A 12,466-nucleotide genomic window follows, 5' to 3' on the forward strand; every position below is an offset into this window, starting at 1 on the left:
TTTGTGACAGTTGTTGGTGTCTTTGACATTTCTTCTACCACATTTTTGTATTCTCATAGTAGTTTGTATAAAACAGGACTTGAGTAAATATTAGAGAATGAATGGGAGAAAATTGGATATCCTTATTTTGGATTTTTAAAATGTTACATGATAGATGTAATCTGTATTTATCTTTGTAATATGTGTAATGGTGTATGAGACCAGTGCTTTTATAAAATAGACATATTAGCATCTAAATACTGTTTTTAATAAATTCAGAATTTTAATAAATTTTAAAAAATAAATTAAAATTTTTTAAAATTTTTAATAAATTTCAGAATTTGTAATGGTGGTTTTAACTGTCCTTACAACTGCAGATGTATGTATCTAAAAATATGTAATAATTTCCTGTGCTTGCAACAAGCTCTTTCTTGTATGAGCAGTTGCCTTTCAAATCACTGGAAAACTGATAGTATACATTTATCTGTTGGCTTTGATCTAGAATGACATCTTTGTCTATAATTACATATTAAAGAAGTTGTATTAAAACACAGTACATGGCTCAGTGTTATTGGATATGATGTTAAAGATTTACTTTATTTAAAGCACATCATTGGATAAAAAATATATCAACATCATTTTAACTTTACTGTCTTTATTAGGATATCTTTATTTGGTATCCATTGTGAAAATTGATCACCAACTAGTCAAATATTCCAAATAATGTAATCCAAATACTGTGGTACTTTGTTTATGAATGTGTTACTATCTATTGCTTAATGTCTAAGAGTCACATGGCCTGTGTTTGAAATGTGACTTTGCCATTTATTAGCTATGCAGCCTTGGAGAAGTACTTAACCTTTCTGTTCCTGTTTTTCTGTCTACAAGTATGTTAACCTGCCTGGTTAGACATATTTATATATTATAGACATATATAGGTATATAAGTATGTATTCATGATTATATATACATGAGTACTCATATGATCTTCTTTGCATACATATACATACATACTTTTTGCAAAATAAAGATTGTACTCTTAAATCTTGTGGTTTTCACTTAATTTTATGACTTGAGCCATTAAACATGCTTCAAAAAATATTATTCTTAATGACTGCATAAGTGGTCCATCCTATGAATATACAAAATGTACTTAACAAATCCCCTGTTGTTTTTTTCACTTCATTTTTGGAATTTTAGTTAATGCTGCAATGAACATCCCTGCGCATTTTTTCCTAGCATTCAGATAATTTTTTAAAGATGGAAATGGAAGTGTTATTCACTCAGTCGTGTCCGACTCTTTGTGATCCCATGGACTGCAGACCCCCAGGCTCCTCTGTCCATGGGATTTCCCAGGCAAGAATACTGGAGGGGGTTACTGTTTGCTTCTTCGGAGTATCTTCCCGACCCAGGGGCTGAACTCAGGTCTCCCGCATTGTGGGCGGATTCTTTTCTTTTTTTGACTGTGCCGGGTCTTTGATGCTGTACACGCTTTTCTCCAGTTGTGGTTGAGCAGGGGCTACTCGCTAGTTGGCGCAGGCTCGGACTTCTCATTGTGGTGGCTTCTTTTTTTGTGGAGCATGGGCTCTAGAGCGCGCAGCTTCCGTTGTCGTGGCTTGCGTGCTCTAGAGCACCGGCTCTAGGTAGTTGTGGTGAAAGGGCTTAGTTGCTCTGCGGCATGTGGGATCTTACTAGACCAGGGATTAAACCCGTATTTCCAGCACTGGCAGGCAGATTCTTTACCACTGAGCCACCAGGGAAGCCCAGGTAGATTCTTAGAGATTTCTTTAAATGAAATTACTGGATCAGAGAAGTACTTTTTAAAGCATTTTGATTCATTTTTCCAAATTGCTTCCCCAAAACGTTGTACATATTTTATTTGGTAAGAAAATTTAGAATTAATTTAAAATTATAGGGTTGCATGTTTATTTTTGTAAGTTAATTTTACTTATGCTATTCATTCAACAAAGTTGTATTGAATAACAAGATATTCATAGGCTCAGAGGATAGAGCAGTGAACAAATGGCTATGATTCCTAACCTAATAAAGTTTTCCTGTCTAGAGCACTTAAGATATTTGACAGATTAAATATTCTTTTCTTTAGTGTAAGAGTCAGAATTGACTATATTGATTGGAAAAGAGGAGAAACTATACCTCAATGACCTGTTTATGCTATCTAATCTTTTTACTATCTAGTCCTGTATATGTCTTCCTAGGGGCTGTGTTGATGTACTTGTTTCATTTAAAAAATGCTGCTTTTCAGGCTCTGTGGTGGGCACAGAAGATGCATTGCTCTCCAGGAAACTTGAATCTGGTGTGTCTGAAGAGGCTCCCTAAAAGTCCTTCCCCATAATCTCCTGTTTTTGCAGTAATTTATTTGGTTATGTTTAAATTCCAAATCAGAAGTCCTATGACCTTCAATTGTAGTATTCTAACTATATTAAGATCAGCTTTATGAATATTGCATCTTTAATTCATAAACAGGTTGAATCATTTATTTTGGACCAAGAAGATTTGGATAACCCAGTGCTTAAAACAACATCAGAGATATTCTTATCAAGCACTGCAGAAGGAGCAGACTTACGCACTGTGGATCCAGAGACACAGGCACGACTAGAAGCCTTGCTGGAAGCAGCAGGTACTTTATTTTTTCTTTTCTCTTTCTCATCTCTTTAAAAGACTCCAGAGAACTCCCTGGTGGTCATGGTTGGGACTCCACACTTCCACCGCCAAGGGCCCAGATTCCATTCCTGGTGGAGGAACTAAGATCCTGTGAGCAGCAAAAAAAAAAAAAAAAGACTCCATCTCTATTCAAAGTTATACAAGATTATCACCAAATTATATACTATATAAAGTTTGAAGTCTGTAAAACTTATGGTTTTTTAAAAATTTCCTAAAGAAAATGTTCACATTTTATGTTTAAAAAATTCTTGCTTGAAAGTTCTCAATGAGTGATTTCTAGGCTCAGCACTAACTTTTTTTAAAATTGAAGTATAGTTGATTTACAGTGTTGTGTTAGTTTCAGGTATACAGCAAAGTGATTCCGTCATATATATATATGTATTCTTTTCTATTATGGTTTACTGCATGACATTGAATATAGTTCCCTGCTGTACAATAACACTAGCATTTTTAAAGTATTAGATAAGTAGCTAGTTATTAAGGAAAACTTATTACCAGTTACATTGTAAAATTAAAATGCGTGAGGTAAATTAAATCCATCAAATTATGAGTCTTTTAGCTGATTTAGGGAACTGTGCACATGATTACTGACTTTAGTCTGTAACTTAATTGTAGATTGCTTTTTTTAACTTCGAAGACATTTAAGTAAAAATTGAACACAAAATTGGACCAGAATTTACCAAACTCTGTCAATTTCTTGTTTTGAAGCAACAGAAAAAAAAATTCTGTGATAAGCATGCTTTCTCAAAGTAATATATACTTCTATAATAAATAACTATTTTATATTCTAAAACCTTCTCACAATTTGCCTAACAAAATTTCCATCACACTGTAATGAAAGCCTTTCATTTCCTAAAATTGTTTTAAGAGGGAAGTTATCTTTTTCTAATCTTTGTATATTGCTTTTGAGATATGTTTACTTTGTATGATATTCCCTTCTTTTATTGTTGTTGTTGTTCAGTTGCTTAGTTGTGTCTGACTCTTTGTGACCCCATGGACTGCAGCATGCTAGGCTTCCATGTCCTTCACTATCTCCTGGAGTTTGCTCAGACTCATGTCCATTGAGTCGATGATGCCATCCAATCTCATCCCTATATTTATTTATTTAATGTAAATACATGTGTACATTACACATACATAAGAATTTAATCTAGAAGAATTTACAGGTGTTTTTTCCTTTTCTGTTGGCTCCGGTGTCTTGTTGGGTCTCCTAGGCTCTTCATTGCTGCATGCGGGCTTCTGTCTTGTTGTGAAACAAGGGCTCTAGAGTACCTGGGCTCAATAGTTGTGGTACCCTACATGTGGGATCTTAGTCCCCCCACCAGGGATCAAACTCTCATCCCCTGCATTGTAAGGCAGATTCTTAACTGCTGGATCATCAGGGAAGTCCCTATCAAATGTTTTTTAAAATGTACTTTCGAAGCCCTGTCCAAGGCAGTTGCTTAATGAATACTTTCTTTTTGTGCATTAGTATTTTCATTTGTTTTTTTGTACATTGCATGAGCCTATAACATTTAAGAGGAATTTTTAGACTTATGTTTGTTTTCAATTATGAGAATGTGTTAAATATTACTAGACTTCTAAAGATAGGTTTTTTTCCTTTATAAATATATTTTAAAATTTTTTTAATTTTTTAATGAAAGATAATTGCTTCACAGATTTTGTAAACATCAACATGAATCAGTCATAGGTATACACGTGTCCCCTCCCTCTTGAACCTCCCTCTCATTTCCCTCCCCATCCCACTCCTCTAGGTTGATATAGAGCCCCTGTTTGAGTTCCCTGAGACATACAGCAAATTACCATTGGCTATGTATTTTAATTATGGTAATGTAAGTTTCCATGTTACTCTCTCCATGCATCCCACCCTCTCCTTCCTCCCCCCATCCTATGTCAATAAGTCTGTTCTCTATGTCTGTTTCTCCATTGCTGCCCTCCAAATGAATTCATCTGTACCATCTTTCTAGATTCCGTATGTATGTGTTAATATAAGATATTTATTTTTCTCTTCCTGGCTTACTTCACTCTGTATAATAGGCTCTAGGTTCATCCACCTCATTAGAACGGACTCAGATGTGTTCCTTTTCATGGCCAAGTAATATTCCATTGTGTATATGTACCACAACTTCTTTATCCATTTATCTGTCAGTGGACATCTAGGTTGCTTCCATGTTCTCACTATTGTAAATAGTGCTTCAGTGAACACTGGGACACATGTTTCTTTTTCAATTTTGGTTTCCTCAGGGCATGCCTAGGAGTGAGATTGCTCAGTCATATGGTGGTTTTATTCCTAGTTTTTAAGGAATCTCCATACCGTCTTCCACAGTGGCTGAATCAATTTACATTCCCACCAACATTGCAAGAGGGTTCCCTTTTCTCCACACTCTCTCCAGCATTAATTGTATGTAGACTTGTTGATGATGGCCATTCTGACCAGTGTGAGGTGATATCTCATTGTAATTTTGATTTGTATTTCTCTAATAATGAGCAATGTTGAGCATCTTTTCATGTGTTTGTTAGCCATCTACCTGTGTATCTTCTTTGGAGAAATGTCTGTTTAGGTCTTTTTCCTACTTTTTGATTGGGTTGTTTGTTTTTCTGGTATTGAGTTGTGTGAGCTGTTCGTATATTTTGGAAATCAATCCTTTATCAGTTGTTTCATTTGCTATTATTTTCTCTCATTCTAAAGGATGTCTTTTCACCTTGTTTATAGTTTCCTTTGCTGTGCAGAAGCTTTTAAGTTTAATTAGATCCCACTTGTGACTTTTGTTTTTATTTCCATTACTCTAGGAGGTGGGTCATAGAGACTCTTCCTTTATTTATATCATCAAATGTTCTGCCTATGTTTTCCTCTAAGAGTTTTATAGTTTCTAGTCTTACATATAGGTCTAAAATTATGAAATGCTTCATAAATTTGCGTGTCATCCTTGCACAAGGGCCATGCTAATTTTTTCTGTATTGTCCCAATTTTAGTGTATGTGCTGCTGAAATGAGCACTAAAGACAGAATCCTTGACACTATTTTAACTGAAAAAAAAAAGTTGAAAATATTTTTTAAGGTTGTTTGAGAATTAAGGCCATTTCAAGAAGAATTTTTAAAAATTCTTTTCTAAATTATAAATGTAATATATAATACAAAATCACATGGACCAGAGCCTTGTATAACTCAATGAAACTATGAGCCATGCTGTATAGGGTCACCCAAGACAGATGGGTCATGGTGGAGAGTTCTGACAAAATGTGGTCCACTGGAGAAGGGAATGGCAAACCACTTCAGTAGTCTTACCTTGAGGACCTCATGAACAGTATGAAAAGGCAAAAAGATAGAACACTGAAAGATGAACTCCCTAGGTCGGTAGGTGCCCAATATGCTGCTGGAGATCAGCGTAGAAATAACTCCAGAAAGAATGAAGAGACGGAGCCAGAGCAAAAACAACATCCAGTTGTCGATGTGACTGGTGATGGAAGCAAGGTCCGATGCTGTAAAGAGCAATATTGCATAGGAACCTGGAATGTTAGGTCCATGAATCAAGGCAAATTGGAAATGGTCAAACAGGAGATGGCAAGTGTGAACGTCGACATTTTAGGAATCAGCGAACTAAAATGGACTGGAATGGGTGAATTTAACTCAGATGACCATTATATCTACTACTGTGGTCAAGAATCCCTTAGAAGAAATGGAGTATCCATCATAGTCCAAAAAAGAGTCCAAAATGTAGTACTTGGATGCAGTCTCAAAATGTAGTACTTGGGTGCAATCTCAAAAACGACACAATGATCTCTGTTCGTTTCCAAGGCAAACCATTCAGTATCATGGTAATCCAAGTCTATGCCCCAACCAGTAACACTGAAGAAGCTGAAGTTGAATGGTTCTATGAAGACCTACAAGATGTTCTAGAACTAACACCCAAAGAAAAGAAAAGATGTCCTTTTCATTATAGGGGACTGGAATGCAAAAGTAGGAAGTCAAGAAACACCTGGAGTAACAGGCATATTTGGCTTTGGAGTACAGAATGAAGTAGGACAGAGGCTAATAGAGTTTTGCCAAGAGAATGCACTGGTCATAGCAAACACCCTCTTCCAACAACACAAGAGAAGACTCTACACATGGACATCACTAGATGGTCAATACTGAAATCAAATTGATTATGTTCTTTGTAGCCAAAGATGGAGGAGCTCTATACAGTCAGCAAAAACAAGACCGGGAGCTGACTATGGCTCAGATCATGAACTCCTTATTGCCCAATTCAGACTTAAATTGAAGAAAGTAGGGAAAACCACTAGACCATTCAGGTATGACCTAAATCAAATCCCTAATGATTATACAGTGGAAGTGAGAAATAGATTTAAGGAACTAGATCTGATAGACAGAGTGCCTGATGAACTATGGATGGAGGTTCATGACATTGTACAGGAGACAGGGATCAAGACCATCCCCAAGAAAAAGAAATGCAGAAAAGCAAAATGTCTGTCTTAGGAGGCCTTACCAATAGCCGTGAAAAGAAGAGAAGTGAAACGCAAAGGAGAAAAGGAAAGATATACCCATTTGAATGCAGAGTTCCAAAGAATAGCAAGGAGAGATAGGAAAGCCTTCCTCAGTGATCAATGCAAAGAAATAGAGGAAAACAATAGAATGGGAAAGACTAGAGATCTCTTCAAGAAAATTAGAGATACTAAGGGAATATTTTATGCAAAGATGGGCTCAATAAAGGGCAGAAATGGTATGGAACTAACAGAAGCAGAAGATATTAAGAAGAGGTGGCAGGAATACACAGAAAAACTGTACAAAAAAGATGTTCACGACCCAGATAATCACCATGGTGTGATCACTCATCTAGAGCCAGACATCCTGGAATGTGAAGTCAAGTGGGCCTTAGAAAGCATCACTACGAACAAAGCTAGTGGAGGTGATGGAGTTCCAGTTGAACTATTTCAAATCCTAAAAGATGATGCTGTGAAAAAGCTGCACTCAATATGCCAGCAAATTTGGAAAACTCAGCAATGGCCACAGGACTGGAAAAGGTCAGTTTTCATTCCAATCCCAAAGACAGGCCATGCCAAAGAATACTCAAACTACCACACAATTGCCCTCATCTCACAGGCTAGTAATGTAATGCTCAAAATTCTCCAAGCCAGGCTTCAACAGTACATAAACGGTGAACTTCCAGATGTTCAAGCTGGTTTTAGAAAAGGCAGAGGAGCCAGAGATCAAATTGCCAACATCTGCTGGATCATGGAAAAAGCAAGAGAGTTCCAGAAAAACATCTATTTCTGCTTTATTGACTATGCCAAAGCCTTTGTGTGGATCACAATAAACTGTGGAAAATTCTGAAAGAGATGGGAATACCAGACCACCTGACCTGCCTCTTGAGAAACCTGTATGCAGGTCAGGAAACAACAGTTAGAACTGGACATGGAACAACAGACTGGTTCCAAATAGGAAAAGGAGTATGTTAAGGCTGTATATTGTCACCTGGCTTATTTAACTTATATGCAGAGTACATCATGAGAAACGCTGGGCTGGAAGAAGCACAGCTGGAATCAAGATTTTTGCGAGAAATGTCAGTAACCTCAGATATGCTGATGACACCATCCTGATGGCAGAAAGTGAAGAACTAAAGAGAATCTTTGATGAAAGAGGAGAGTGAAAATTTTGGCTTAAGCTCAATATTCAGAAAACAAAGATCATGGCATCCAGTCCCATCAGTTCATGGCAAATAGATGGGGAAACAATGGAAACAGTGTTTCCATTGACTTTATTTTTGGGGGCTCCAAAATCACTGCAGATAGTGACTACAGCCATGAAATTAAAAGATGCTTACTCCTTGGAAGGAAAGTTATGACCAACCTAGACAGCATATTGAAAAGCAGAGACATTACTTTGCCAACAAAGGTCCGTTTAGTCAAGGCTATGGTTTTTCCAGTAGTCGTGTATGGATGTGAGCTTTGGACTCTAAAGAAAGCTGAGTACCGAAATTGATGCTTTTGAACTGTTGTTTTGGGGAAGACTCTTGAGAGTCCCTTGGATTGTAAGGAGATCTAACCAGTCCATCCTAAGGGAAATCAGTCCTGAATATTCATTGGAAGGACTGATGTTGAAGCTGAAACTTTAATACTTTGGCCACCTGATGTGAAGAGCTGACTCATTTGAAAAGACCCTGATGCTGTGAAAGATTGAAGGCAGGAGGAGAAGGGGACGGCAGAGGATGAGGTGGTTGGATGGCATCACCGACTCAATGGACATGAGTTTGAGTAAAGTCTGGCAGTTGGTGATGGGCAGGGAGGCCTGGTGTGCTGCAGTCCATGGGGTTGCAAAGAGTTGGACACGACTGAGCAACTGAACTGAACTGACTGAAAACAGAATGAGATGTATTAATTTGATTGTAAAGGTTTATGTATACTTGTCAGGATTTACATATACTTTCAGACTTTCACTTGTAGTTTTATAAATACATGATTTTTTTTTTAAGTTAAATAGGTTCATATTAACAAATCATAATTTTCCTTTTTTTAACTTTTCTTTTTTGGACTTCCCTGGTGGCTCATATGGTAAAGTGTCTGCCTAAAATGCAGGAGACCCAGGTTCGATCCCTGGGTCAGTAAGATCCCCTGGAGAGGGAAATGGCAACCCACTCCAGTATTCTTGCCTGGAAAATCCCATGGACAGAGGAGCCTGGTAGGCTATAGTCCATGGGTTCACAAATAGTCAGACACGACTGAGCGACTACACTTTTTTTCACTTAATTTATTGTGTTCATCCTTCTATAACATTATATGTTGATATTTTTAGGTTATTTCCAATTTTTTTATATCACAAATACTGCTATAGTTTATATCCATATATATCCATGACTTTTCTTGCTTGTGCAAGTATCTTCATAGGACAGAGTTTTAGAAAGTGATACTGCTAGGTCAGAGGATATTTTTGCATTCAAAATTTTGATAACTTTTATCAATAGAAATGTCAAGTTTATGTCAGTATACCTTCCTATCAACTGTTTGAAAGGGTCTCACACCTTTGTTCTTTTGGTCAATTTCATAGTTTGTGTTCAGTCAATGTTATCAACAAGTTGTGTGGTAGTTCTTTATAAATGATATAAATTAATTGTGTGTTAATTTTTCCAGTTTTTATTTTGCCTTAATTTTATTTATAGTGCCTTTAATTATATAGAAGTTTTTATTGAAAATAAACATGTTTAGTATCCCATTTACTAAGTTTTTACTTTATAGCTTTCGTGATTTGGTCTCATGCTTAGAAAATCCTCCTTAACATCAGCAATAGAAGAATACTACATAGTATAATAGTACTTTTCAGATTTCATTTAAGTCTACCAGGTTTTTATTTTTGTAAATGGTATGAATTTGAGATCTTACCTAATTTTCAAATAGCCAACTTCTGAACAGTGTTTAGGAAATAAGCTCTCTTATCTCCATTGATTTGAAGTGCCACCTTTGTCATATATTGAGTTCACAAATAATCCAGGATCTTGGGGGCTCTATTATATATCCTTGATAGAATTATTTTTCTGTGCAGGTGTCATACTATCATACTGTTTTAATTGGAGAGCATCACAATGTCTATTTTTTCTCTTATTGTGCAATTTTTCCCTTCTTTTTTTTTTGTTCTATAAATTTTTATTGGCTATTTTCCTCTCATTTTCAGCAGTAACAGGTGGTGATATTATCAACAAAGTTTTCTGTTACTGATTCCTCACTGAATCTAGAGAAAAAGATTTACTGGCAGCCTAGACCAACCAGATTGTGAGCTCTGTAAGGACAGGAGCTACGTTTTATTCCTTTATGTCTGGTACATTTAAAAGCACATAATAAATGTAAAATATGATAATTTATTTTAATTTACCATGTTTACCCAGAAAATGGTTCTAGGTGGCTGTTCAATCAAAGGAAGAAACTGTTGGATTGTTTGTTGTAATATTAAAGAATATTTCCTTCATTACTACTAAAAATATCAATAGATAGATAGGATCTTATACTTTAGATCTGATGCTGTAATTATACTTTGATAGAAATCTCATCCATTTTTTTACAGTAAGCATTAAGTTATATTTGGAGTTAGGTAGAGGACAAATTAGTGTTATGTGAATTGTAAAGATGAAAAGACTAAAACATAGGTAGTTATGAATGGCCTTTTGATGTTAGTGGCAAAATTTAAATTGTCAGCCTTACACATGCATTTTGCCCTAGATAATAGTGTTAAGAAATGTAATTACAATTTATACATTTATGCTTCTTCTTTCCCTGCACCATCTAATTGATGCACACTGAAGGAATTGGCAAATTGTCAACTGCTGATGGTAAAGCCTTTGCAGATCCTGAGGTACTCCGAAGACTGACATCCTCAGTAAGTTGTGCACTGGATGAAGCTGCCGCTGCACTGACGCGGATGAGGGCGGAAAACAGTCACAGTGCAGGACAAGTAGACACGTATGTGTTTAATGACTTCTGCTGAATATTCAATTCTGTATCTGATTTTCATTTCTAATGAAGTTACTTACTCCAAAGGTTATAGTTGAAACTCTAAACTGACCGCCTGAGTAATAATAAATGAAATGGGTTGCTAATGCAGTAATCTAGGTCCTTGCTATTCAAACATGGCACTTGGAACTAGCAGCATCAGCATAACCTGAGAACTTATTAGAAATGTAGAATTTCAGACCCCACTTGGATCTACTGAATCAGAATCTACATTTTAACGAGAAACATGGGCTGTTTGTATGCACATTAGAGTTAGAGACTCACCGATTTTGTTAGTCATTCTGCAATAAAAATTTTATTCAGATTTTCATCTTCTATTACCTCACTATTACCGAGTAAAATTTAAGATAAATACGTCTTTGGGAATCATAACATTAGTTTAAAAACTTGTTCATCTAATGCTTTATACAGTTTATTTAAAACTTAATATGACATGACAATATGACAGCTGTTTTCACATTTACTTATTGCTTTCTGGCTTGGTCCACATACATGAAAAATTAGTATGCAAATAAATATTCAAATAATTTTTTTCTTACAATATCAGCATTTTTCTTTGTATAACTAACTATATATTTAATACAATTCATTATCATAGGACCTTGAGTTTTTCTGTGTTGGTTTGTTTTCAGTCGCAGTCTGGCAGAAGCTTGTTCTGATGGGGATGTGAATGCTGTTCGTAAACTGCTAGATGAAGGCAGAAGTGTAAATGAACATACTGAAGAAGGAGAAAGCCTGCTGTGTTTGGCTTGTTCAGCTGGGTATTATGAATTAGCACAAGTAAGCAGAAGTAATCTTTAGTGATCAGAATTGTGGAAGATTTTGATGTTTTATTTATTTTTATCATTAATAAAAAAATCATCATTAGAGACCAGGGTCTTTCCTTTTTTGGCAGTAGGTTAAATAGAAACTGATACATAATTAATTTTTGTTCTCTGTGCATGCAACTTGTCATGGTCCATTTTTTCTGCCACTTACTCAAAAATAGTCCTAATGAATGAGAGACACATAGGGAAAAAAAGGAAAGGAAAAAAAACCACATAGAGATAATATTAATAATAGTAAATTTTAAACTTGCCATTAGAAATAATATACAACTATAATGAAAAATGTTGATTTACTTTCATTCCATCTGGATTATCCCAATTCTTTTTAGTTTTTTTTTCTGTTAGAGCAATATTGGGAAATAGCCACGTGTTTACCAATTAGTTTCTGTCTTGTGAATAGGTTTGCTGTTCTCTTGCTAGATAATCCTAAGCATAATACAATTTTTTTGACAGTAGCAGTTAAATTTTATAATTGGATGGTTA

The 12,466-nt window shown here is 35.7% G+C and overlaps 1 protein-coding gene across 5 annotated transcripts in view; it reads left to right on the forward strand.

The window, feature by feature from the left end:
• Positions 1 to 12,466, forward strand: part of LOC104996210 (ankyrin repeat and KH domain-containing protein 1) — a 105,023-nt gene that overhangs the window by 22,772 nt on the left and 69,785 nt on the right. For all 5 annotated transcript variants that reach the window (XM_010850356.1, XM_010850357.1, XM_010850360.1 and 2 more), the window contains exons 2-4: positions 2,464 to 2,617; positions 10,949 to 11,105; positions 11,789 to 11,936. In XM_010850356.1, the coding sequence (XP_010848658.1) occupies positions 2,464 to 2,617; positions 10,949 to 11,105; positions 11,789 to 11,936 (459 nt within the window). The remainder of the gene's footprint in view (positions 1 to 2,463; positions 2,618 to 10,948; positions 11,106 to 11,788; positions 11,937 to 12,466) is intronic.

The sequence above is a fragment of the Bison bison genome, unplaced genomic scaffold (genome assembly GCF_000754665.1).
Source record: "Bison bison bison isolate TAMUID 2011002044 unplaced genomic scaffold, Bison_UMD1.0 scf7180017864291, whole genome shotgun sequence".
NCBI lineage: Eukaryota > Metazoa > Chordata > Mammalia > Artiodactyla > Bovidae > Bison > Bison bison.